Source organism: Varanus komodoensis, unplaced genomic scaffold (assembly GCF_004798865.1).
Source record: "Varanus komodoensis strain SLA01 unplaced genomic scaffold, ASM479886v1 scaffold29_3, whole genome shotgun sequence".
Taxonomy (NCBI): domain Eukaryota; kingdom Metazoa; phylum Chordata; class Lepidosauria; order Squamata; family Varanidae; genus Varanus; species Varanus komodoensis.
In genome coordinates, this window is record NW_025335760.1 from 91427 (window position 1) to 118127 (window position 26701).

The 26701-nt window shown below is 61.4% G+C and overlaps 2 protein-coding genes across 9 annotated transcripts in view; one reads left to right on the forward strand and one right to left on the reverse strand.

Moving 5' to 3' along the window:
- The window catches only part of DMWD (DM1 locus, WD repeat containing), a 7304-nt gene extending 295 nt beyond the window's left edge, over positions 1-7009 (forward strand). The window contains exons 2-4 of the mRNA XM_044435424.1: positions 975-1266; positions 1748-3001; positions 4902-7009. Coding sequence (XP_044291359.1) covers positions 975-1266; positions 1748-3001; positions 4902-4949 — 1594 coding nt within the window. The 3' untranslated portion in view covers positions 4950-7009. The remainder of the gene's footprint in view (positions 1-974; positions 1267-1747; positions 3002-4901) is intronic.
- A 662-nt stretch (positions 7010-7671) lies between these two features.
- Positions 7672-26691, reverse strand: DMPK (DM1 protein kinase). 8 transcript variants are annotated; one of them, XM_044435416.1, is made up of 15 exons: positions 26527-26691; positions 18533-18624; positions 18053-18136; positions 17114-17209; positions 16567-16715; positions 15774-15867; positions 14478-14678; positions 13681-13929; positions 12862-12947; positions 12597-12705; positions 12362-12504; positions 11785-11882; positions 10719-10795; positions 10133-10209; positions 7672-9270 (listed from the first exon to the last, which is right to left on the reverse strand). In XM_044435416.1, exons 1-15 carry the CDS (start codon positions 26684-26686, stop codon positions 8790-8792), a joined length of 2196 nt encoding a protein of 731 aa, XP_044291351.1. In that variant the 5' UTR covers positions 26687-26691; the 3' UTR covers positions 7672-8789. The 8 variants fall into 8 exon arrangements, with proteins under 8 accessions (XP_044291351.1, XP_044291350.1, XP_044291352.1 ...); XM_044435415.1 differs by having other exon boundaries at positions 13666-13929; XM_044435421.1 differs by having other exon boundaries at positions 9050-9270; positions 10133-10213; positions 13666-13929.
- Between the last annotated feature and the right edge of the window lie 10 nt (positions 26692-26701).

Genomic DNA, 26701 nt, shown 5'->3' on the forward strand with positions numbered 1-26701 from the left:
GGGAGCAAGCGCCCCGGTGCCGTCGACGGGGTGAGGGGGCGGCCCGACAGATGACGGAGCTGGGAAGTGGGGGGACACGGAGCAGAGCTGAAAGGGTGGGAGTGAGTTGTCAGGGATGGATGGTCGGGAGTGGAGGGTGCACACGAGTCCCGGTGGGTCTGCTCGGGAGTGAAGGAGGACGAGGCAGAGGCATGGTTGGGGCCGAAGAAGGTGAGGATTGGGGTGCTGGGCCACACACAAGTGATGGCAGAGGCAGATTGAGGGGGTACAGGTCGTGGAAGGCTGCTCGTGAGGGTTGTTGGTATTGGAAAGGGGATGGCGCATGGGAAGCAGGCTTTTTGGACAGGGGGGATGAGAGAACAGTAATGGGGAAAGCAGGTGGAAACAGCCCAAGAGCCGATGTATGGAGTGGGTGTGTTTTCAGAGGATGCAGAAGTCATGAACTAGACAGCCGACTTGGGGCTAATTAAAGATGTGAATCCTTCAGAAGTAGGAAAGGGCTTTCAACTTACAGAGATGTTTCTCTCTTCTGGTCACTAACGATGGCAGAATAAAGACACAATCTTAGGCAAGTTTAGACAAAGAAAATGCCTACAGCTCCTAGCATGGCAACTCCCAGCTGGCTGGGACATACTAGACTAAATGTGTCTAGGATTGCCCCTTAAATGATGAAAAATGCCATGCTTGCATATTTGCTTAGCCATGTGTCAGGTCATCAGGCAAGAAAATCTTGCCTCAGGCAAGATTCAATCACAATTCACTAAAGTGGCTATGCAGGCTAGTAATGTCTGCCACGTTCCTTGCAAGATTGAGACCGGTAGATACAACTAGTTTTCTTAGTGCAGGACTGTGTTTTACAAGCAACAGTTACTGGAAACCAAGAAAGCTGGGATCAGTGCCCAGCCCTGAGGGGCTCAGGGAGGATTCTGCACCCGGCTGCACCCAGCACTCAGCCTTTCCTGCACACAGTGAAGAAATGTCGTGCAGCTTCGCCCTCGCTTGAGCCCAGAGAACATCCGGGTTTCTTTCCTGCTCTTGATTCCTGCCACTAACCCGCCCTCTTGTTTTCCCCCGAATTCCCAGTCGATTGACCTGAAGAAGCCCATTGACAAGCGGATCTACAAGGGGACGCAGCCCACTTGCCATGACTTCAACCAGTTCACAGCCGCTCCAGAAAGCATTTCACTGCTCGTCGGATTCTCGGCAGGACAAGTGCAGTGCCTGGATCTCATCAAGAAAGATACCAGCAAGCTTTTCAATGAGGAGGTGAGTCCAAGCCTTCTGGAGAAGCAGCGCTTGAGAGGGTCGGTCCAAAGTGGAATTTCTTCGGTTGCCCTCCAAAGTCCGTGTGGCTGAGTGGAGGGAGGGGGGAAATCTCCTTGGCTCGTTCGGCCTCTGATTATCCAAGCCTTTTGTGGCTTATTGTCGCTTAATGGGTAGATTGATCAAGACATGATTTTAATCGGTCGCTGGAGGTCGCGTTCCCCTGCGCCCTGCCAGCATTATCACAAAGGTGCCTGGAGCCTTTTCAGTCCAGCTGCAGGATATTGTGAGCAGCGGTATGGGCATGGGGCGCTTGTAACGTGCGCTTAATGGCTGAAGACGAGCCGTTCTTCTGCCGTGCTTGGTTCTTGCTAGAGCTGTCTGCACCAAGTACGTTGTGGGGGGATGTCCCCGGGGCACGGGGCACGGATGGCAGCTTGGGACCCGGGGTCCTCTTACGCTGGCTCCCTGCCTTCCTCGACAGAGGCTGATCGACAAGACGAAGGTCACCTTCGTGAAGTGGATCCCCGAGACCGAGTCCCTCTTCCTGGCCTCCCACGCCAGCGGCCACCTGTACCTGTACAACGTGGAGCACCCCTGCGGCTCCGCCTCGCCGCAGTATACTCTCCTCAAGCAGGGTGAAGGCTTCACGGTCTACGCCTGCAAGAGCAAGAGCACACGCAACCCGCTGCTGAAGTGGGCGGTCGGCGAAGGAGCGCTGAACGAGTTTGCCTTCTCCCCCGACGGCCGCTCCCTGGCCTGCGTCAGCCAGGACGGCTGCTTGCGTGTCTTCCATTTTGACTCCATGCTCCTGCAGGGGATGATGAAGAGCTACTTCGGGGGCCTGCTCTGTGTGTGTTGGAGCCCGGATGGGCGCTACATTGTGACAGGAGGCGAGGACGACCTGGTGACGGTCTGGTCCTTTGCGGAGGGCCGGGTCATTGCCAGGGGCCATGGCCACAAGTCCTGGGTCAATGCAGTGGCCTTCGACCCTTACACCACCAGCACAGAGGATGAAGAGAGTGGGGAGTTTAGCGGGAGCGACGAGGACATCCAGGACTCCACGAATTTCAGCAGGGTGCGCACCAGCAGCACCCTGTCCCACCTCTCCAAGCACAGCACCAAAAGCGCCCCCTCGGTGACGTACCGCTTTGGATCTGCTGGGCAGGACACCCAGTTCTGCCTTTGGGACCTAACAGAAGACGTCCTGTATCCTCACCATCCGCTCTCCCGGGCCCGAACACTCACAAATACCTTCAGTGCTGGCATTCCTCCTTCGGGCAGCGGCGGGAGCAACTTGGCGGCCGAGTCCAGCGGGGGTGCCCTTCCTCGCTCCCTGTCCCGCTCCAACAGCCTGCCCCACCCAGCCGTCACCAGCGCCACCAAGAGCCACGTGGCCGACGGCACGGTGCCCTTCAGCATCGGCAAGTTTGCCACGCTCACCCTGCAGGAGCGCAAGGACAAGAACGCAGAGAAGGAGCACAAGCGCTACCACAGCTTGGGCAACATCAGCAAGAGCAGCGACAAGCTCAACGTGGTGCCCAGGAGCAAGCTGGACACGGCCAAGGTGCTGGGCACCGCCCTGTGCCCCCGCATCCACGAAGTGCCCCTCCTGGAGCCCCTGGTCTGCAAGAAGATCGCCCACGAGAGGCTGACGGTGCTGCTCTTCCTGGAGGACTGCATCATCACCGCTTGCCAGGAGGGACTCATCTGCACCTGGGCCAGGCCAGGGAAGGCGGTAAGTGAAGCGGCACCCGCTGCCGGCAGGGGAGCCGTGGGTGGCGTCCAGGGTTGCTGTGGCCGTTGCGTTTGGAGGCCGTGTCCGACCAAGGGAGGTCCTCATGGCGGGCAGGGCTGCAGCTTGGCTGTGGGGCAGGCGCTGTGCCTGCAGAAGGCCCCCGCTCTGGTCTGGCGTCTCCAGGTCAGCTGGGAAAGAGCCGCCTTGGAATCCTGGGAAGCTTTGTAACATGCAGTGCCCGCAAGGGGGGTAGAGCCCCCCCCCCCCCCGACTGCAAGGCAGCTGCTGATTTTCTCAGGGCTCCAGATATGCTCGGGCAGAGAGGGCCCCCGGGGGCCTGAAACGCCGCTTGGGTCTCGCTGGAGGCCATGGGGCAGGGGCTCTCGATTCCTGCCGCTTTCCGTCGCACAGGCTTTTCCCCGGTGTGGCTGCCCGCACACATCCTGCCGTGTTTCTCTGCTCCCACAAGTGGAAACGTGGGTGGCGTATTCGTGGGCTTAGAAGGAGCAAGCCCCACCCCCTCTCCCCAGGGGATGCTCCCCTACAAATCAGCCCCCCCAGTGCCGATGTGTTGGGCTCTGAGGTGTGGTGTGTTGCATTTTGCACAAACGCAAAAAGGAGGAAGGCAGGTTGTGTCACGTGGCCTTGAAATGACTCGGGCAAGTAAGCCTAACCACTCGTTAGAGGAAAGCTCTGAACAGGGTCGGGCAGATCCTCGCCCAGCCACCATATAAGTTAACAGCCTAACAGACGTCTGTTCCCTTGTGAAAGGGGGCAGACACAGGTAAGTGCAGAGCAGCAGCAGAGCGGGCAGTGGCAAAGTCGCAGAAAGAGGAGCTTCAAAGTTCATCAGAATTGCGCTTTGACCCCAGAAGGTCGTCGAGGGAGGTGGGCTGAGTGAGCCGTGATTGTGGGAGATGTCCTGGGGCTCAGCCCTGTGCGAGGGCCCCATAAATTGAGTGCAGGGAAGCTGCTGGCAGGCCAGCGTTCAGTAGCAAGTGGGGACACACGGGGCGTATTTCCCTCCATATCCCTGGTTTCAGGCAGGAGAAGAACCAAAGGGGGCAGGGGCTGGTGCAAAACTGTGTCGCTGGACAGAGGAGGTCAAGGGTGACCGTGCCTTGCAAGCGATGTTCTTTTCCTGATTTCACGGGGTATCAGTCCGGCCTGATAATGGAGTGGCCGCTGTGACAAGCTGGAATTCTCTTGGTCCTCATTCGGCACCAGCTGCCTCTGTGCTGCTCCTCATTCCCTGTGAACGCTCCTTCCTCAGGGCGGCTGCTCCTTGGACGGGAAGGAACGGGTGCGGAGGGCTGCCCCTGTCTTGTTGTCCTTGGCTGCAGCCCTGGGGCAGATGGGCAGACGCCCGTGGGTGCTACTGGTTGAACTCGGCTGGGAAAGCAAAGGAGCCGTTAAGCAAGTGCATTAGCAAAACCCACTGGTGCAGCTTTTCCGGGTAGCCTGAGCACTTTCTTGGGCTATTGTCATCATCATTAGTATTCCATCACATTTAAGGCCTGCCTTTTTCCCTCTTGCAAGGAAATCAAGGCATAGCTCCCTTTTATCCTCCCAGCAACAACCCTGCGAGGTGGGTTGGGTAGAGAGTGTCTGACTGGCCCAGAGTCACCCAGTGAGCTTCATGGCTGAGTGGAGGCTTGAACCCGGATCGCCTCAGTACCAGTTCAGTGCTCTAACCACTACATCACTCCAGCGACAGTGATCCAGCCTCCCTGCATTTAGAAAGGTAGCAAGTCGGGAAGAATAGTTCAAGAGGCGCTTCCTGACACGCACTTTTCCCCGTGTGAGTTTCCTCTCTCCCTTCTCCTCGGCTAGGCTCCGTGCCTCATTGACCCGCCATGATAAGCCTTCAGTTCTTCACCAGATCATTGTGTCTTTTCAGACGCTGAACTCCCAGAACGGTGGTTCTCCGAGCGGCACAGTAGTCTGACCGGCACTGGCGCGCAGTCAGCTGATCAGCCAGCGGGCCCCTCGGGCGCCTCGCCTCGCTGAGGCGCTCGGGCCAAGATGGCGAACCTGCCTGCCTCTTCGGCATCTGCTATGTACAGGTGGTCCCCTCCCTCCCTCGCCTATGACACTAACTGTACGGAAAGAGAGACACTAACAGAGTTAATTAATATATCGAGACCTATGTAGCACAGGGCCCTTTGCACTTCTCCGCTATTTAAAAGTATTAATTAATGAACCATATGTAAAGCTAAGATTTTAGCACAGGGCCGCTGGAGGGGCAGATTTTGCACAAGGGTGAACTGAGCTGCCCTCTTGACCTTCCTCTCCACCCCCCCAGACAGGGATTCCCTCCCGCCTTTCAGCTGCGCTGCCCTGGACTTGACTCGATCTGTCTTGACCGTCATCTGCCCCACAGCAATTTCAAGAAGAGAGTGTATGGAATCCCTTTTGCACAGGGGAAATGACCCCCCCTTTAAAAAGGAACCCCTCTCCGGTTCTCCCTTGCCGTTTTTAAATTCTATTTTAGTACCATTTTCGTGTGTGTTTTGCACAAGACGTCCCCCTCCTTCTGCTTACGTGAGGAAACATCCAGGAGACGGTCCCTTCAGCCTGAACCGCAGAACCTTGCTCCCGTGCCCCCTCCCAGCGGATCCCCAGAGAGATGCCCCTTGCTGCTCGTGATCCAGCGAGATACTGCCCAGGAGCTCCCGCCATCCTCCTGCCATGTCCTCTCTCGGCGTGGGAGCTCCGACAGCGGCCGGCCTGCCTGCTCCGTGCGGCCCAGCCTCGCAAGCCCACCCGACTGCTTCTCTGCAGAGCAGCCGTTTCTTTGAACTGCTGGGCCTCGTTCCCCACCTGCCTCTTCGGTTCGCCTGCCCTTTTCTCCTAAGGAACCGCTTCTGGACTGGATCTCATTGCTGGGCCACCTAGATGCCTCCCAGCCTGGACCGCCCGTCCGCCTCCCCCGCAGCTTCCCCTTTTCCCCTGCTCTGCCCTCCCGATGGGAGCACGTCGGGGTACGTGGGCCGGCCCTCCCAGCCTGTGCTCCAGCTGCCTGCACATTCTGAAGGCCACTTGTCCAGACCGAGCGGCAAATCCGAGACCAGAACAGTCGCACCCCTTGCCAGTTTAGGCCTGAGTCGAGGCCCTTTCGTGGAGCTTCCCCACTGAAGCTGGAGCAGCAGCAGCAGCAGCAGAGCCTTCCTGAAAAACGCGCAGAAATGATTGGGGTGCTACCGTTGGACATTTCACCGGAAGAAAGCAGAGGAAGCACTTGGTGGCCCAGCCGAGTCGTTGCAGCAGCTCACTGAGCCCGGTTTGTGCGTGCTTCGCGGGACAACCCGCCCCCACCTGCAGCCCTCATGGCTCCTGGGGCCGAGCCACACCTGCCCGAGGGCTTGGCAGCGCCCGCTTTGGCCCCAGGCCTTCCCCCTCGCTGGACTCGCCCGCCCAGGAAAGGCCCCGGACCAGCAGGGGCGCCCTCTGCGCAGCACCCTCTCTCACTGTGGACCCGTTCCCGGCTCCGTCATGCGGACACGGACCCCGCTATCCTTGCGCAGCAGGGCCGGTGGGCCTCCCTCCCCGAGGACGCTGCAGCACCGCGGGACTGGCTCCCCCCCCCCGGAACAAAAGCCATACTGGGTCCAGAGCCACTGCGCCCAAGTGAGTCGCCGCCGCTTCACCCCCGCCTGGGGGAGCAAGCCGCCTCCCTTCGGGCCTGCCCGACCCTCTCCACCAGGACCACGGACCAGCACTGGGCTTGCGCGTGCCCCCCCCCCCCCGAATCCTGTCTCCTCCAGCTGCATGTCACCCTCGCACTCTCTCTGGCCCCCCCCGCGGCCTTGCCTGCCAGCTGGTGTCTGGCAGCCCCCCCTCCGCCCGAGTCCGCAGAAGAACACGCCTGGAAGCTGCCGACGCTCCCCCTGTGCCTTCGTCACTTTACTACCTGCTCTAAACGTTTGTTACTGTTGTGTCTGGAAAAGTGTTTAAATTATAGAATCGTGAACTCCTATTTATACTAAAGAGACCGTTTTCACAGCACCGCCTCCCCTGCTAAATAAATGTCCAGGATGTGGGGGAGGGGGAGGGGGGTGGCAAAGCCTCTGCCCCGGGGCCAGGATGGCCTGGAGCAGTGGATGCCGTGGGGGGGCACCCGCCCTTGCGAAGAGCCAGCCGTGGGGCATCGGATGGGTGCACAGTCCATTCTCCGGTGCTTGTAGAAACCTGAGGCATTTGTGGAAAAGCTGCAGGAAGGGGCCGAGTAGAAGGGGCCCCTGCTTAGCACAGGACTCCAGGTTAAACCGTCCTGCTGCCAGTTGCCTCCTGAACGCCTCTCAGCACGAGCCCACCACCTCACTGAGTCATTTGGCCCATCGTTGTTCTGCTCCAACAGGCGGGAAGCTTCCCGATATCCAGGCAGCAGCTTTCTGCAACTTGATCCTGTTGTTCCGTGTCCTGCACTCGGGGACGATGGAGAGGAAATCCTGGCTGTCCTCCACGACAGCCTTTCAAATGCTTGGAGAGGGCTGTCCTATCTGCCCCGTCTTCTCTAGGTTCAGCATTCCCAGCTATTTCAGTCTCTCCGCAGGGGGCTTTGAGAACGTGCCTCCCCCCACCCCAGCACACACTTCCACTCTGCCCCCCCTTCCTGGTTTTGCTTTCAGCTCTTGCAAGGGTCTAAAGAGTCCTTCCCGGGACAGGAGTCCAGGGGACATGGAATAGTTCCAACTTTATTCATCTCTTGAAGAGGGGATCCCCTTAACTCACATGGCCACAAACGTACAGTGTTCTCATGCATCCAACCAAATGTACCTTATTACGCGGGGGGGGCATAATAAATACAGGGGGAGGTGGAGAGGCCCAAGAGGAGCATAGTGCAAAACCTTAAAACTAACCCTAAATCTTGTTCTGTGCATTTCTGCTTGAGAAACATCCACACACGAGTTCCGCTTGCTTCTGGCAAGGCGGGGAGCAAAGGTGTCTCCTGCTGGTTGTGGGGGGCAGGGGGGGCACATAAGATTTACTGCCAAACACCACAATCCCCAATAAATCGCAAAGAACCTTGTGTGTGCTGGAAGTGTGGAGGAAGACAGGCTGGTGCTGCCCCCGGGCGACAGAAGTGTGCAAGTGCGGGTATAAGCGGTGCCGGCCCGCGTGGGCTTTTCAACCTTGTCTGAGCTCACACCTGGCCATACGGCAGAATGGGCCTGCTGCGGCTGCCCCTCCACGGCTCTCCTGGCCAGTGAGTCGCTGGCCCTCGGTGTGACTCGGAGGCATTGGTTGCAGCCTGTGCCCCTGCGGGGCTGTGGGGACGGGCCTCGTGCCCGGGATGGCTGGCTCCTGGCCATCCCTTCCTTCCCTGGGGATCCAAGATGGAGGCCAGAGCCAGAGCTGGCGGAGGGCGTGATTGCCCTCACCTGCTGGTGCTGCCTCCGCCGGGAGCTTTATTGCACCAAGCGGGTCGCGGCACCTGGCACAAAGAACCCAGGTGCCACGGCGCAGGAGTCCTTGAAGTTGCTGGCTGGCCCAAGCCAAAGGGAAGCAGAAGCGGCTTGTGGCAGTGGGTCTCCGGCAAACACGGTGGGTGGCACAGCAGAGTCCGGAAAGGCGTTTCCCACGTGCGGCTGGGGAGCCAGCAGCAACAGGCGCGTCAAGTCAAGTCCACGTGGAGGATCGTGGCCGGAGCAGGCGCGTTTTCCTCCAGGCCCGGAAGGCCCCTGGAGAGCTGGGCTCTCGGGGGTGAAGCGCCAAGGCTGCTCAGGCTGGAGCGATCCAACGGAACAATCCCGGGGGGGGGGGGGTCAGCTGGGTTCTGCGCAGCTTAAGAACTCGGCCCCCCAAGAAAAGCCCTCCTCAGAGCCTGCCCGACTGCCCAACAGTACGAGGTGGGGCGGCTGCTGGGGGAAGGCACCGGAGAGACGCCCGTGGCAGCCACGGGGGCGATGGGAGAGGGAGGCCAGGATCCTGAGCGGGGGCCGGGCAGGGCGCCGGGGGCGAGTGTGGGCCACGCCAGCTGCAGCGGGAGGGGGCAGGGCCCCCCTCGCTGCTGGGGCAGGGGACCCGGCGCTGCCACGCCTCCGGGCCCAAGAGTCCTCCAGGGCAACGAGCGTCCAGTGGCAAGAGGGCTCCCAAATGCCCAGCAAGGGTTCACCAGGCAGGTGCGCGCAGCGGCCAGACACAGCCGGCCCCTCTCCTGGCAGCGTTCACGCCACATCCAGTCAGCCCCGGGGGGGGGCCTCCGGCACCAATCCGCCAGTGCACAGGAGCAGGTATCCCACCTTGACGATGCAGGGCCTATGTACCTGCGGAGGAAGGGAAGCCGGTCAGAGTGGCTGCCAGGAGGCTGCCCCAAGGCGGGCGGCCAGCCGGCCAGAAGCGAGGGCCAAGGAGAGAGGGCCAGTAGCCCCTGCGGGGGACAGACGAGGGGCAAGAGGCTTGCAGGCTGGGGCGCCAGCTGAAGGTCGCTGTCCAAGGCCGCTGCTGCCGCTGCCGCAGGAGGTGGCGGCTGACGTGCACCTCCCGCTGGACGCGGGCCGGGAGGGAGGCCTCCAGGTACATCAGCACAGCCAACCCGGCTGTGCTGGCTGAGGAGTCGTGGACAGCAGCTGGTGGGCACCAGGCTGCGCAAGGCTGCATGTGCGGACGGGCCCAGGCGTGCCGCCCTGCTCCGGCTCGGTCTTCCTGTGCAGATACGAGCAGGGCGCTCCTCGAAGCCCGAGGCCGCGCTCCCTGTGGCAAGGGCAGGACTGCAGCCACAGCCCACGGCCACGCCGCCAAGAGACGCTGGGAGTCGAGGCCCCACTCCTGCTGGGCACCCGATTGCGGAAGTGTCCTTAATGCGAGGATGCGAGTCCCGGGACTCCCCACACCGTGGGCACGAGGAAAGAAACAGGCTGAGCAAGCGGAGGCCCTGCAAAAGACCATCTGCCACGGCACCCTCCTCCCGTCCTGCCCTTCTGCAAACCTCGCGCTACGAGGCAATGCTCTGCCCAGCCCGGCAACCCCTGGGGAGCGGTGCGTGTGCCTCTGAGGGCGTGCGCTGAGCGAGAGAGCGAGGCAAAGCGAGCGCCCAGCCGAGCCGTCCGTCCGTCCGTGGGGCTGCGCAGCCAGGGAAGGGCCAGGGGGCTGTGCGTGTGCAGGAGGCGGTGGCGGCAGCCGACATACCCTGGAAAAGAGCAGCAAGTGCCGGTACAGAGGTACCACAAGCGGGTATTCACAGAGCCGAGATGCCATGGTGCTGCCTGGCTGGAAAGAGAAAGCAGAGGTCAGTCAGCAGGGCCGGGCACCAGGCGAAGGTGGGGCGAAGGAGCAGGCAGTCTCTCTCTCTCTCTCTCTCCCTCTGTGTGTGTGCGCATGTGTGCATGTGTGCATAGCCATCCCATGCATGCACCCAACAGTGACCCCACAGCGGCTACAGGTGGGGTGGACTTTCGTGGCACTGCAGTCTTTGAAACAAGTTTCTAGTCCTCTGAAGGAGACGCCTTCTCTGAGCTCTTCCCATCCCTCTTTGCCTCCTGTTTTTGGAGAAGTCCACATACAGGCAATCACGGGTTGCACTGACGTTTCCAAAGGAGCCACGGGACCTGTTCTGGCGGGCGCGGGGCGAGCCTAGCACACAGCCTTCGAACGCTTCCCCAGCAGCTCGCGGGCCCGGCAGGGCAGAGCCGCCGGCCACCCTCCCCTGCCCTCTGCCTGGCCCGGGCTGCCCCTCTCGCCACCGCGGGGTCTGGCAACCTGGAGTCGGGCTTACGTCAACGGGGCGCTCCACGCCGCACAAGAAAGGGTGGGAATGGTTGTGAGGCCAGCGGGGGCTCCACCCCAGAGCAGCTGGAAGGAAAAGAGAGACGTGGGGCCGGGTTTTCTTTGGGGGACGGAGGGGGAGAGGCGGGGAAACGTGCGGGGAAGACTCCCGCTTGAACGCGCGCACGCACACAGCTCTGCAAGCTTGCCGGGCAGCGCAGCACGCCACTGCTGAGCCACGCCGGCCACATGCCGTGCTCCACTCCGCGCGCAAAGGCGGCTGCCCATCTCCATGCCAGGGATCGCGTGCCGGCACGGCTCGAGCACAGGCTGCTGCCGAGCTTCCCACTCGCGGGTCGGGAGGGGGGGGGGGGGGTCCATGCATTCGGAAGAGGGGGGCCAAGGAAGCATGGCAAGGGTCATGTGCACAAACACCGCGGCACCTCCGGGCCAGGCGGGAGCACGAACGGAACGGCGCAACCAGCCCGCAGGCAGACAGTCCAATCCTACAGTCCAGCAAAAGGGCTCATTTCCCCGCCACGACATCCAGCTTTCCTGGTTGACTCTTCTGCCCTGCACTTTAAGGGGGATGCCGCCCACCTGCGTGGTTCAAACCCTGAACCGTGATGTGCGCCAGCAGGGAGGGATGCTGGAGCTCTGGGAGACCTCTGGGCCGTCGAAGGCAGATCTCGTTTCTGACACACAACGCCTTACGGCAAACCTGCCTCTGCCCCCAGGCCCCTGGAGGCCTGTAAGCTCCTCTCCATCCTGGGAGGAGAAGCGAACTGTGGGCTCAGAACGCTTCCATGCGATGCGTGTCTTCCGCACTCAGCTCTGCTCCGTGGGTCTCCGGGCTCCAGTTAAAACGGAAAGGGGGCAGCTCGGCCCCACACCCTTCCGCAGCAGCACACACACCTGGACGGGGGTCTCGGGTCAAGTGCGGCTCGCTCTCTGCCGCTCCCTGCCTGGCTGGTTTCTACCTGCTGCACTCGCTGCGGGGCAAACGGAAGAGCGAAGCCAGCAGAAGCCCAAGCGGAGGAGAGTCCGGAAACGGCGGGTTGTGGGGGGCAACTTGCCTTCCTCGCCCATCACGTTCATCCCGTCGATCTGCTCCTGCAGGCGTCTGATCTGCGCTTCCAGTTCCAGGTTGCGGCTCTGGGCTTCCTGCAGCTGGCTGGGAGAGAAGGCCGGACAATCCGACAATCCGCTTTTGTCGCTCTTGGGCTCCTCGGAGCAAGTGGGGCTGAACTAAAGTCTCTCCAGTTGGGAGGGAGGGAGGGGCCGGGACCCACACGGCTTGATCCCCAGGTGGCAAACGGGAAGGTGCCAGAGCACAAGAGGAAACCGGGCTTCCTTTCGCTTAGAAATGCTGCATTTTCCCTGCTCTAAAAGAAGCCCCCACAGATGCGAGATGGGAGGGTCCCCCTGTTGCCCCGGGAGCCCATAAATACCGTAAGGAGGACATGATGGGATGTGCTGGGATGGACGGGAGGGTGGCAGGAGCCGCGGGGCCAAAGAAACGGCCATCCTTCCGCCCCCTCCGCCTCTCCCTCGGCTCCCCTGCTCCCCCCCGCCCCCTGGCCAGGCTGGCACGGTCAGGGCAGGCCCTGCCACGAGGAAGGCTTCCTGGCAAAGAGGCTGCGGCCCCCTCACCTGGCGAAGGTCTGGTTGGCCACCTTGACCATGCTCAGCTCCTGGCACAGCACCTCGCGGCTCCTCAGCTCCTCTGCGAGCGCCGCTTGCAGCTCCAGGAACGCGGCAAGGTCCGGCTGCGGCCCATCCGGCAGCTTGCCCGCCTGGCCGGGGACACAAGGGCGTCCGTTAGCGGCGAGCCCCGGCAGGGGCAAAGAGGGCTGCCGAGCCCCACCCGCTCCCTCCCCTCCCCTACCAGCTCCTCGGGGGGGGCCTGGGGGGGCGGCTCCGCAGGCGCGATCCTCCTGCCGCACTCCACCTCCATGGCGGGGTCTGGGGGGCCACCGTCTTCGGCCTCATTCTGTCTGAGAGAAAGGAGATTCTCACGGGCCGCTCCCCGCTGGCCTCCTCTCCAGCAGAAGGGCCACGCAGCACAGAGGCGCCGACCCCCCACCCGGGCGCCTGCCTGCCTGCCTGCCTGTGGGTCCCGGCTGTCCCCCCGCCCCCGAAGCACCTCTTACTTCAGTGCGGTGTAGGTGTACGAGTATCCCACGAAGGGCAGGTGCACCCCCAGCGGAGAGCTTTCGAGCACGTCGGACAGCGTCTCCTGGAAAGGGAGGACAAGCACACGGAGGGGTGTGTGCCGGCTCGAGCTGAACCGGAGGCGCAGGAGGGGGCTGAAGCCCTGGGCTGTGCAGCTGCCCTGTTTCTTCCGGCAACTATCCTGCGCCTCCACCTCCACAATTCCTACATTCCTGTGCTAAACGGAGGGTGGAGAGAGGACAGCACAGGGGTCAAATTTCTGGCCTTCCCCGAGTCGCTTAAAGCGTTCTTGGTGCCGGAAAAGTGCCAGGAGGCGACCCGCCGGGGCCCGCATGAGCCAGGGCTGGGGATCCTGGGGCTCAGAGCCGAATCTGGCCTGCCGAGGGTGCCTATCTGGCCCTCTGGATTTCCCCAAAGGCTGCGCCCCAGCCCAGCCCCCAGCTTTCGCAGCCCCCTTTCCGCCTTCAGACCCTCCCCCCGCCAGCTTGATGCCTCAGGGAAAATGCTCTCGACTCCTGACAGGCCGCATTTTCAAGGGCAATGGGCCCCACGGGGGGGGGGGGGGCCTGTGGCCACGTGCCAGGAAAGGGCCCCGCAGGCGGACAGGGTGGCTGCTCGCCTTGGCCGCGTGCGGGATTTCGGTAGCAGGCCCCCGGCGGTTCCTCCGTGGCCACCGCAATATGGGGAGGGGCTCTCCGGAGGCGGGGGGCGCTCAGAGATCAGTCCAAATGCAGCTTGCCATCAGGGGGAGGGAGAGGGGGGAAAAAACGAAAGGCACGTACCCCTCCCCCGCTCACCATGTCAGTGAGACAGTCTTCCACCACGTCGAAGTTGCAGGTGTCAGTGGCGTTGGCGAACTCGGGCACGAACGCCGGAGTGCAGCCCCGTAGGTTCTCCCAGTCCACGCCTGCGAAGAAGGGGTGCTCCTGGAAGTCGCGGAGCCCGTTCCGTCCCAGCCGCGTCTCTCGGGGGCAGATCAGCCCTTCGATCAAGGCCTGGGCTTCCGGCGGGGCTTCCGGCGCCGACGGGGGGAAGCGGAAATGCTCCTGGGAGAAAGCGTTTGGGGACGGGCACAGGGAAGGGAAGTGCTGAGAAGGGGGCTAGTCCAGCGGGGCGGCCGGGACTCTCGGGGGATTTACTCCAGCGTATGAAATGCCTCGCTGAATAAATGGCTAGAGGCATGTTACAGTAATGATGAAAACACCCACAAAATCACAAAAAAAATGTACGTGTGCCAAGACAGCAAAGAACGCACACCCTCTGCCAATATTGCATTGCAGGGGCTGGATAATAACAGGAAATCTTTTTTTGTCTATTTTAAAACATGCTGAAACGGCTTTAAGAGGCTGGAGAGCTGGTGCAGGAAAGCAGGGCAGTGTTCTAGCACTGGGGGGGCCACGACTGAAGAGGCCCGTCCATGTTGCCATCTTCCAGGCGGATATGGGGGCACCGGGGGATGAGTTCAGGCGTAGACAGGTGCAGGTGGTGGGGGCCCCCGCCAGGCCAGACAGACACCCCACGTGTGTTGAATCTGCCCCGGCCCCCACGGCTCTGCCCCCCGGCCAGGAAGACCCGCAGCGCCGGCAGCACTTACTTTGAAATGGATGATCTTGCCGTAGGTTTCCACCACAGAGTCGGCAAAGAACGGGGTGTGCCCGAAGAACATCTCGTAGGCGAAGACGCCCAGGGACCACCAGTCACACTCCGTGCCGTAGGAATGTGCTCCGTCCTCCACCGCGTGCAGGATCTCTGGGGAGAGGTAATCCGGGGTGCCCACCGCCACCGCCGAGCAGACCTGCCGACACGAGGACGCAGGAGGGTTCCGGCACCGACAGAGAGGTTTCTCGAGGCCGCGCAGGGGCCACACAGGGGCGAGGACCCCCGGCCCCACTGCCGCAATGCCGCCCTGAAGTGGACCTGCCAGCCGGAAGGCCTGGCCTCCGAAGTCCGTGGGGCTGACCCTCCTTCCGCCCAGGGGCCTAAACCTGCTTCAGAGATGCTCTTGGGAGGGGTCATGCAAGCAGGGGGCGGGGGCCCAGGACCCAAAGCACCAGCAACCTTTAGCTTCCGGCGCCTCCGGCCAGAAGATGGCCTTCGGAAAGGCATCGCATGATTTCGGACCTGGGGGTGGGAATGGAACCAAAGGCTGGAAACCCCCAAGCGACGGGTGGCTGGGGGAAGGGGGGGCCTTTTGGGGAAGCCTGCTCTTAAAAAAAGGGATGTAAATAAACCTCTCCCCAGTTAAGGAAGGAAGAATTAAGCAAGGCCGCATGACTCACTGTCTGGTCCTCAAGAAGAACCAGAATAAATAATAGAAAATATTTATTTTATTCTTTGGCCAGGGCGACTTAATTTATACTGTTAATTTGTATTATTTTAACGAAGCTTATTTATGTTTGTGAGCCACCCCAAGGCTTCAGCGAATGGGGCGGCATAGAAATTTTCTAAATAAATAAATAAATAAGTAAGTAAGTAAAACCCAGATTCATCCCTGAGCCGTGAAAGGCGGAGTGTGATGTCTGTGCCCTCCCTCATTAGCCTTGTGTGCGTGGGGGCGCAGCGGGGGCTCAACAGCGTGGCCCCTCCAGGTCTCCTTGTTAGTGGGGATGGTGGCATCACCAGCGCCCCCCCTCCAGGCTGCCCCATTCCTACCGAGTTGCAGTGCCTACGGGGGCGACCGACTGGGAAGGGCATTTTCCAGAAGCAAAATACTGCTCCCAGCTGCCCCAGCTGGAATGCGAAGCCTCTCCAGACCCCCCTGTGAGAGTTCCAGAAGACCGCCCCCCCCCGCCTGTGAGGAAGGGCTTGCTGCTAGAAAGCAGGCAGGGGGCGTCTTTAGGGGCCCTGCGCCGCCGCCCCCCCACCCCGCATCCTGAGCAAGGTCTCTCACCGTCCCGTCCTCCCGGAGCTTGAGGCAGGAGCCAAAGTCCCCCAGCCGGATGTGCCCACACTGGTCCAGCAGGACGTTGTCGGGCTTGATGTCTCTGTGGGGGGGGGGGGGGCTCGTTAGCAGGCTGGAAAACGGGTGGGTCGGCCCCCGAGAGGACCGGTGCCGAGGGGGCCTGGGGACCAGGCCATCCCCAGAGCCCGCCCCCCTCCGCCGGCCACAGACAGAGAGAGGTGCTGCTGCCCTCAGGCCCGGAGGGGGTCTCCAGGGAAGAGCCGCAGCTGCATTCTCCTCCCCGGGACATGGGCCCTGCCTCGCCCTGCGGGCCCCTGCCAGGCCCCCGGCCCCTCCACGCCCCGAGGTCTGGCTGCCCCGGCTTGGAGGGACGCCCCGCCTCCCCTGTGGGGCCTGGGAGGAATCTGCAGAGCGCTCTCCGGCTGCCTCGGCCAGGAGAGACGGGGGCCTGGCGGGGGGGAGCGGGGCGAGGCGGGGCGGGCAAGGGGCCCGAAGCACTTCAGGCTACACAGCAGTGGGTGCCTCGGCACAGGTCAGCCACCCTCAAGTGGGGCCCTCCAGGTGTGTGGGACTACAATACCCAGCATGCGGACTGGGCGATCCTAGGAGCCCTGGTCTGATGCATTGGCAGGGCCCAGTCTGCAGAAGGCTGGCCAAGGAGTACGTGGGAGGGGGGACGCCACGCAGCAGGGGACGCCACGGCCTGCTCCCTCCCGCCACCAGTTCCGCCCACCCCCCCACCTGCCCCCCCCCGGCCCGCTCACCCCCCCTGCCTGCTCACCTGTGCACGTAGCCCATGCGGTGGATGGAGTCGATGGCCATCGCCATCTCGGCCAGGTAGAACCGAGCCATCTCCAGCGGGATGTGGTCCCCGAACTTGCTCAGCAGTGTCAGGAGGTCGCCCCCCACGTAATAGTCCATCACCAGGTACTACAGGCGGGGAAAAGGGTGGCCAGGGAGGGGCCCCCGTCAGGCGGGGCCGAGCACACAGCCGGGGCAGCCTTCCCCAGCCCGCTGCCCCCGAGACCCAGCCCCTGCACGGCCGAGCGGAGAACAGGCCGTCACTCGCAAGCCACCCTGCCGCTGCGACCCGCGGCTGCCAGCACCCCACCCCAGCCACGATCGGCCCGTCGTGGGAGTTCGGGCGCCGTCTGAATGCAGCCCCGGCAGAACGGCGGCTTCCACCCCCGCCTGCCTCCCTCTGAGCGCCGTCCGAGTCCACAGCTGCCCTCCGCCCAGAGGCCGATCCCGGCCGGGGGGACCCAGCCGCTGCCCCCCGGCCGATCCAGTGCCGACGCCACGCCCGGCGCTGCGGCAGCCCAGCTCACCAGGTAGTTCTCGTCCTGGAAAGCAAAATGCAGCCGCGTGATCCAGCGCTGGTCTCCGTTCACCAAGACGTCGCGTTCCTCCCGGAAGCAGGAGACCTGCAGGGCGACAGCACGCACTCAGGCAGCTGGCCGGAAATGGCTCCTGCGCTCTGTGCGCGGCCTGGCACCATCAGATGCCGGCCCAGCCACGGATTTACAGTGCCCGTGCCTTTCTCCGCCAGCCTCGGTTGACCAGCCTGCAAAATGGGAAAAGAGTGGCCTCCCTCGCAGGGCTGTTGTGCAGACAAAGACGCTAGCAATGACAAAGTGCCCCGTGCTGACCAATGCGCCCCAGAGGTTAACGCAAAGGTTACATAGCCCAAAATGGGGCCGGATCCCCGATGTGGGGAGGTGCCGAGCTGTGGGTCATCCGGCCTTCCAGACAGCAAGAGCGTGCTGACATTTCCCAGTGCGACTTGGTGAGCTGGGCAGGACCTCTAAGGCTCGGATCTGAGGCTGGGGGATCGGGAGGGCCCCCATCCCCACATCCCGTTGCCCTTCCCTTAAAGTCTTGAGAGCAGTGCTGGGACTCAAAGATCCAGGATCTAGTCTCCCCTCAACCATGAAGCGCACTGCGTGACTTCGGGCCACTCCTGGACTCTCAGCATGACCTACCTCGCAGGGTCGTTGTGAGGATCAAGGGAGAGGAGGGTCGTGGCAGCTACCTTGGGTCCTCTCAGGGAAAAGGGCAGTGCATAAAGGTAATAGCTCGTGAATTAATGACATTGTCGGGGTGCCCCGCCATCACACTACGGTGGCTCGCAGCCTTCCAGGGCCTCGCCTGGGACACCCCATCACTCCCGCACCGGGGGCAAACTAAGCCCCATGCCTTCTGCCCCCAAGCCACCCGCAGGGCAGCCCGAGCACTGTGTCCACGTGGTACGGCCCCCTCACACCTACCTCGCCTCGCTTCAGCATGTCCCACTTATTCATGATTTTCATGGCGTACACACGGGGACCCTTCTTCTGCTTTACCACGGCCACCTGCACAGGTGGAAAATGAGTGGGGGGCAAAGGGGGGGGAAGACACAGTGAGACCCCTCCCTCCCCCGGATTTTGCTGCACTTCAGGGGAACGTGGAGAAAACGGACTTGTTTCCGTCCATCCCACGGGCAAAGCAGCGATTAAGCGGTGGGTTGTCCAGGACCCACCAGGCAATTTGTGGGAACGGCAGCACCAGGGCCCAACGCAGGCCGCGGCAGAGAACGGGCCGAGCCGAAGGGGCCACGCGGAGGAGGCCCTGCCATGGGACCCCGTCCTGCCCCACCTCGCAAGCACAACCGTTGCCTGGCCTTCTCCACGAGCCTCCCGTGGCCAGACCTTCGCCCCATCCCTGCCGGGAGGGGCGAGCAAGCATGGTCCAGCCCTGGCACCCCTCACCTCACTGAAGGCTCCTCGGCCGATCACCTTTAGGATCTCAAAGTCCTCCCGCTGGAGCCGCAGCTCCTTCAGCCGGCTGGTCACGGGCTCCGCTGGAAGGAAGGAGAAGGAACGCTGCGTTTGGGGGGCGAAGGGGTGCCCACCGGGCTGATGCCAAACCCCCAGGAGAGCCCGGCACGAGTAGCAGCCGCTGTCTAACTTGTGGGGCTGCTGGGAAGGTTCCCCAGACAGCCCAACGTGGGGCCCTTTGCAAGAGGGCCGGCCCGGCCCCTGCTGGACCTTCTTTTCAGCAGCCGGCACTGTCCGGCCAGGCCTTCACGGACGTCCCATCGCCCTTCGGGGCAAACACTGGTTTCACATCTGAATGTTTTCGTCCTGTGCCCTGCGTTTCTTGGGGGCTAACCCTATCTGTGCCGTGCACGCCACCCCACCGGCTGCCTCGCAACCGCTGCCGAGATTTGGACAGGCGATAAGAAGAAATGGACAAAACAAAACACCAGGAAGCTGGGAGGCTGAAAAGCAGGATAACCTTGCAGGATGGCGTTGAAAAGAGCAGGAGAGAAAACTCCCTGGAGCTTTCCTCTCTCCGGTTCCCTCCAGGTGTACTGCGCCGCAGTTCCAGATCAGCATTGGCTGGGGATGATGGGCTTCGACACACCTGAAGGGTGCCGGGTGGGGAAAGGCTGGTGTGCGGCGACTTTAACCTGGGGTGCAGAACCTCAGTCCAGGGGCCACGTCTGCCCGTCCAGGGGCCCCCAGGATGGTGATGACATCCCTCCCTCCCACTTCCCAGCCCTCGTGCGGCTTTTTGGCCCACACGGGCCGCTCCCAGGACGTGTTCCTGGCAGGAACAGCTTGAAGCTAAAATATGCTGCTATTTTGGGCATTTTGCCCCCCCCCCCACCTCAGGACGCAGCCCCCAAGGCCATCTCCGAAGCGGAATTCGGCCCTTGACGGATGAACCCCTACGCTGCCCCGGGATGGACGCAAGAAGTGAAGGAAGCGGCATGTGCCACTGCGTCCAGCCCACCTGCCACGGCCTCTGCCCCGGCACCCGCCGGCCAATATTAATTACGGGGGAGAATTTCCCTTACGCAGCGGTGGCCAATGCCGGATTCGGGAAGAGTGACTCAGACGTTTGGTAGGGCGGGCCGTGGGCCCCAAAATAAACGTGTGGCCAACTGCGTGGGAAGATCACGGGACCCCCCCCCCCACAATGAAGCGGGTCATGTGGCCTCCCAAATTGGCGTTGACAGGGTGACTCAGCCGCCGGGCGGCTGCGGCCGTCTTTTCTTGGAGCCACAGGGTTTGGGGAAATAAAACAATTTAAAAGCTGCCCCAGGGTCTGGCATGCTCTCTTCACGTCGTGAGGAGAAGCTAAAGAAAAGAGGAGATGCGACGGCTGGTTGCTTGGCGGGAGGGTGGCTGATGGGCCCGGAGCCGCGAGGGACGCGGTTTATAAATAACTTAAGGATGTGAGCAAGAAGGTTGGAATGGGGTTTGTTTGGGGCGAGCTGGGAATGCAAGATACTGAGTAAATAAGGGGGATGGGGAAAGGTCTGGCAAGCACACGCCCCTCTAGCTCGGCCTTTCCCACCTGGGCACCCTCCAGGTGGGGTGGATTACAGCTCCCATCACCCCCAGTCAAAGTCAGCGAAATTTAGGGGCCCAGCTCCGTCCGTCCGTCCGTCCCTCGGCCTCCATGCCTGTGAAAGACCGAAATTCCTGGGACAGAGCAAGCGTGCCGCCAGGCTGCAGCTAAGCTGTAGGTATGAGAGGCACTTCAGGGGGATGGCGGGAATGCAGACAGGGCACCGGGGCAGGGCTGGGGGGAGCCCCGGTCCACCAGCCGCTCAGCAGCCCTGCGGGCGGGTCTGCCACCCCGGCTGCCCTGCCAGGGTCACCTTCCTTGGACTGGCCCTGCTGCTGCACCTTTTGCAGGACATTGGCCACGGAGACGATGCACGCGAGGCCCGTCCGGCTTGCTCACGTGTCAGGCTGCTCCCAAAGGCTGGGAGGCACCCCTCCTGAAACCAAGAGATCCACAGAGCGCTGCATTGCCTAGTGACAGTGGAAAACATTCCTCAGCCCGCCTCCAAAGCACTCCGTGGCATCGGGCAACTGTATGCAGGGGTTGTTAGCAACCTCCACATACAGAACACCCAGCCAGCCGGGGGCTGATCCTTGGCACCAGCAAAACACGCACGAGAGCAGGGAAACATTCCAAGGGTGCAGAGAAAACAGCCCAGGCCGTTAATTTGGTGCTCTCTGTATTCCCTGACAGTTCAACAGGTTCACCAGTTCTGCAACAGGGTGTATTTCCTGAAGGTAGAACTTGTTCACTTAGTTTTACTCAAAGGCACCCCTAATGCGCTACCAGCATGTTATATGTCTAACTAGGATAATGCGAACATCACTGCAATCTTAAGTGCAGCATGGACCCCGTGCAATTTCCTTCTGTGTAAAATGGAGCAGCTTCGGTGCTACCAAGGATCTACTTTCATTCCTTAAAAGCAGAATCCTAACCCGAGTTTAGACCAACCAAAAAAAGAGGCAGGTCTGCTTAAATTTACACAGGATGGTGCCCTTGAAATGCTTTCAATTTAAAAATAACTTGTCTGATTTTCTGCCCTTTTCCACCAAACACTTGTAACAGATGCTTAAAAGGATTAGAATGCCTCATCCTTAGAGCAAAGCTGGAAGGCATTTCTGGTCCGCTGACAGAGTTCTGTTTACAAGTTCCCGTCCAGGCACTGTCGTTCGCTGGCAAAAGGGCTGAGGCCGTGCAAGATCTGATGTGTAAGATAAGGATCAGTAAAGGTTCAGCAAAGCTGATCTGAAAGAACATGGGCAGACAAAGGTCCGTTCTCTCTGCTCAGCCTTCAGGGCTTTGGGGGCGATTTGAACAAAGAAGTTCTCTTGTAAAACATTTTGCACGGGCCACTGCAAGAGGGTGAGAGTGCTCAGGGAGGAGGGGTGACATCCTGGGTCAGCCAGGAAGAAAGCCAGATAGACCAGGAGAGATGGGGAGGTGAGGCAGAGAGACGTCACACCTCTCTACCTTTCCACGGCTGTTCAGAGCCCCATCAAATTCTGGACTTCGCCTCTCTGCTGGACAACAGTGACCAGTGCCCTGCTCAAAAAGTGCTTCCAGCATGGTGAACCAGCAGCGCTTACTGTCCGCTCTTTCTCCCCCACCCACCGCCAGGCCAAGAAAGCAAGGCTTCAAAGAGAGAACCCGGCTCATGGAAAAATACTCCCGAGTCAGCCGTGTCTCCTGAGGACAACCTGCCAGCGGAGGAGAAGCGGTGTTTTCGCCAGCCCTTGCACAGTCTGGGGCCATTTCAAGGCCTCAAACTGCAGCAAGATGGTGAGAAGGGCCCCTGGCACGAAGGCAGGCACAAGGTTTTAAAATACACACGGATTTAAATCCATCAGCCCTTGCCGTCCACCCTCCGGGAACGAACAGCAGGTCCCAACCGCACTGGGCTGGGGTGGCCCACTTGGAACTTGCAAGTGCCGTGGGCACTCTTGCAAAATGGCTGCCGGGAGGGGTGTTGCCTCTTCATCAAACGGCTATCATGTACCCAAGTCTGCATTTGTCCTCCTCCCCCCTTTCCCTTTTGTGTTGGCCTTTTGGAGCATGAACCCAGAGAGAGGGACTGCCTTTGTTTTAAATTAAGCAACACTGTGCAGGCCTTTCATCTGCAGGGCAGTCAAACTGCTTCAAAATGGGCAAACAAGAAAACACACACACTGCTGTCGCAGCTGCAAAGACACACGTGCAGCATCTCTCGCAAAATTCCACCTGCAGCTTTCCAAGCAGGGCGCAAAAACAGGCTACGCTTTTCCAAGAACTGCTCCGTCTCCTCCCCGCTCCTCTCTTAGCTCCAAAATGTCCGGTCATCCCATCACCGAGCGACCTGCGGGTGTGTGCGCGCACGCACACGCTCTTTCTCTCCCCAACATGTTCACTACTTTGCCGGGCTGGCGAGAGCAGAGAGCACCGGCATTGAGTGCCTCCGTCCACCCAAGCAGCCTCGCCCAGGGAAGTTCAGGGCAGGTTCTTCGGTGGGCCTATATCCTGCTCGACAGAAACGCCACAAGCCCAGTTTGTGATACTGCAAAGCTGCCGCTGCACCCAGAAAGATGCCCGAACCTTGTTCCAAGGTCCCCCAATTCTTAACATCCAGAAAAGCTGGATTTTGACACAGTGTAAATGAAGGAAAATTATTCCTTCCTTTCCATTGCACTGTTTTCCTTTGTCAAGCACTCAGCGGACTGGCTGCTCCTCCGATCGACTTTATCCTCGCTACAGCCCTGTGAGGTGGGCCGGACAGAGCCCACGACTGTCCCAAAGTCACCCAGCAAGCTGCATGGCAAAGTGGGGCTCAGGAAGGGACTCTCCGACCCCCCATCCAACACTGCGACCGCTACACAACTCTGGCACCCCCTCCCCGCTCTCCTACTTGCTATGAGAAAGGGTCACGTGCTGCGACATGGCCCCCTCCATCGGCCCCCCCTTGGCCCTCAGCTGCTCCCCTCCCTCCTCTTCCTCCCCTCCTCGGGGCTCCCACTTGCTCCCTTGAGAAAAGACCCCCGACCCTCTCGCTCCCACGTTCCCTGGGCCAGAGGGGCAGGTGAGAGCGGCTGGCCATGGCTGGCCGGAGGAGGTGCCTCTTTAGCAGCCGCCCCCCCCCCACGGCCTCGGGCTCCCTCAACAAAAGCCATGCTTGCAGGATGTCCAGCTGTTCAAGGCAGGAGGATATTTCGGGCCCTTTAAGCACACGTGCTGCGCACCCCTCCCGCCCGGAGCTGGCGGGGGCGCCGAGGCAGCTGCCTTCCAAGCCAATCTGGGGCAGCCGCCAAACACTCCCAAAACCAGCCGTTTTGCTCCGCTGCGGTGGGGTCCTATTTCGGGCACAAGCCGGGTTGGGAAGCCGGGCTCACAGCGATTCTCAGATTCCACCGAGGGCCCTTGGAGACGAGCGCTCGGTTGCTGGGGAAGGAGGGTGTGCGAGGAATTCCTGGGCACGAAAACTTTTCCAGTACACAAGCAGCGGGACGGAGCCCGAAGGTGGGGCCGTCTCCAAAAGCCCATTCCCTGCTAGGACACGTGGGCCCAGGATGCGCTCAACCGAGTGTAGGCAAATGTGCTTCAGAACATGTGCAGAGTACCTCTGACCAAGCAACAACCACGGTTGGTCAGACAAAAAAAAAAAAAAAAAGGAATTCAGGCTCCGAGGGGGAGGCTCTTGGCTACAATCCCAGGACCGCGAGTCCTACGTCAAAGTAAACACTGCTGCCCCTCCTTTCAGGAGTGCTGCGAGGGGAGCAGCCCGTCCCTCCCGCTCGCACCCGTGTCTCCATCCCAATTATGGAAGGCAGCGAAAACATGACCGCAGGCTCAGTTTCTGACTGCATGCTCCCCTCTTCCGGAACACCCCAGAAAAATCCGCCAGGGGCAAGAGGCCGCGCTGCCCGGGTCGCCCCTGATCCCTGGCGGCACGCCCGCCCGCCCGCGGGGGAGCGCGCAGACGCGCGTTTCCAGCACGGAGCTCAGTCCCCGGCCAAGCGTGCCGTGGGGGGGCCCGGGGGGGGGGGGGGGGAAGGGATGAGGGGGGGGGGGGGAAGGGGGCATCGCGTGTCGAAAGCTGGTGGCCTTTTATGGAGTTTCGCAAGGTCCCAGCGAGGCGCAGCGCACAAGCCCGGCGGCCGCACGCGCAGGCCTGGAACTCTCTGGGAAGAAGGTGGGGGGGCGGCGGGGTGGGGGGGCTCGGGTTGTGCCATCTTGTCCACAAAAGGCAGCGTGCACCGCCAGGGGGTGGGATTTGGGGCCCGGTTTGTTGTGGTGGTGGCCGTGGGGAAGGCGAAGCTGCCAGAACCGCCGCGCCGCGCCCCGCAAAGTCCTTCCAGAAGCGCCCGATTTGTTTCGAGCGAGCCGCGCTCCTCCTCTCATTCACGTGCGTGCTGAATAAAAGGCCGCATCCTGCCCAGCCCCCTCCGTTCAGTGCAAATCCTTACTGCTAGCCAAAAAGCTCCGAGCCGGTCTTGCTGGCTGCCGGCGCTCATGGCTGCTCGGACCCCGGAGCGGCTGTGCCCCTACAGACAAGCCCTCCCTGCCCAGCTCCGCAAAGAGTTGCAGTCCCGGCACCCCAATGCCAGCCCGATTTTCTCCGGAGTCCAGCGCAAGGCGAATCGGCCTCCCCTTCCCCTTCATGCCTTCCCTTCTGAAGGGTAGGGGCGAGCGGGGGCAACAAACAGGGTCAGCAGCAGGGTGCCAGGAGCGGCCACAGCACACGGAAGTCTCCCGACGCCCTTTAAAGGGTACCGGGCACTGCAAAACCCAAAGCCAGAACATGCATTTTCCAGGCCTCGTGACCGACGCACCAAGAATTTCCAGTCTCCGTTTGGAAAAAGAACAGCTAATAAATACCCTCTGGAAGGCCACATGCCCAGTCCCCTGGTCTGCATCCTCCTACTCCTAAGGTCTCCTATGGGGGGGGGGGCGGAGAGGCCAAAATATGCTTTCTTCACAGAGCACACAGTATCGGGGGGCGGGCAGTCCAGGTCCGCCGGGGCAGCTGCTGGCTGATCTTTCTCCCACCCTGCCTTGAGCCAGACCTGGGAACAGTCAGGCAGAGAAAGAGAGAGGCCAGCCAGCCAGGCCTCACGTGGGCTGGCTCCGCTGAGCCGGCAAGACACGTCTGAGGGAACCCAGGCTGGCGGGCTCGACTCGCCAGGCCTGGAGGGGCAGCCGGGGGCATGCGAGGGCAACGAGGCGACGGGAAATGGGGCACAGCCGATTGGCACCGGGCTCGCACGACGGGCAAGGGCTGGAGCTCCTCAAAGTATGTCAGAGAGATGCCATGGCAGCACAAGGGACGGGGGGGGGGGGGGCGGGAAAGGCCTGGGGAGGGAAACAAGCTGGTCAGTGTTTCTGTGTGAAAGCGCAAGAGCTGACCAGGCCTCTAAGCTCAGCAGAGGCGCAAAGGACGGCACGCCACTTCCCAGAGTGTAGGAAATGCTGCTCATAAGCAAGATCCGATGCACGAACTGCTCAGAAGAAAGACTTCCTTCCCCAAAGAGTCTGCAAGGGGGTGCTTGTTCCCCAGAGAAGTGGTCAAGTGACAGCAACCTTAGGTCACCCAAACTTCTCAAGAACTCTGAGGAGTTCCTCCTGCGGGTACAATTCTGCTATTCATGTTAAGGTGCTTCCCAGGCAGCCTCTGACCACCTTTCCAAGCTGAGAGAAGGCAGCTGATTTTGCTCCTCTAATATGCCACACAGAGTAACGCGGGTGAGAGAGGAGGAGGAGGCAGGGAACGGTCTGTTGCGGTGGGTTAAGAACACGTTTCTTAAATTGGCAGAATTAAGTTCAGGTTCTGTTTTGGGATGGCTAAAGTAAACTCACAAGCACACCTGGACAGGCTGTCCCACCTCCCTCCCTGGTCAATTTTACACCATCAGTCGCAAAATCCATCTTCCCCAGCCAGAATGCTGGTTGCCTTTTTCAAATCTGGGAGCTCAGAAGCAGTGAACTACTCAAAACTGAGTCAGGTAGAGACAACGCTCCGATCCTGCACAGGTATTGCTAGGTGGCCGTGGGAAAATGCGGGCATTCGTTGGCCTTCGTCCACCAAAGAGGAATATTTAATGTGCAGTCCTATGCCTGTTTCGACAGAAAAGGCCTGGGACATGCTGGGAGTCGCAGTCCTTTCTCCCGTCTAAACATGCACCGCGAGACTGATCAAGCAGATAACTTTAAGGGCTTAAAAATAACGGATGGTGGGCGAGCACCACGGGTCACGGCCTACCTCGCAAGACTGTTGCAGAGCTGGCCGGAATTGCAGAGGGGGCCGCCTCGCCCCGCCAGCACATGGGTCGCGGGCGAGGCAGCGCCACGTCCGGGCGGCAACCGCGGAAGGCCGGCGCCGGCGGCCGGCGGGAACGGGGCGCGCCCTCGCTCTCTCGCTCGCGGGCCGCGCACTCACCCCAGCGCAGGAACTCGGCGATGTGCTTCTCCTGCGCCAGCGGCGAGGCGCGCAGCTCGTGCTCCACGCACAGCAGCAGGTCCACCAGCGCCTCCGGGCCCAGCGCGCGCCGGTCCAGCACCAGCTCCTCCAGCCGCTTCAGCCGCACCTCGGCCGCCATGGCGGGCCCTCGCCC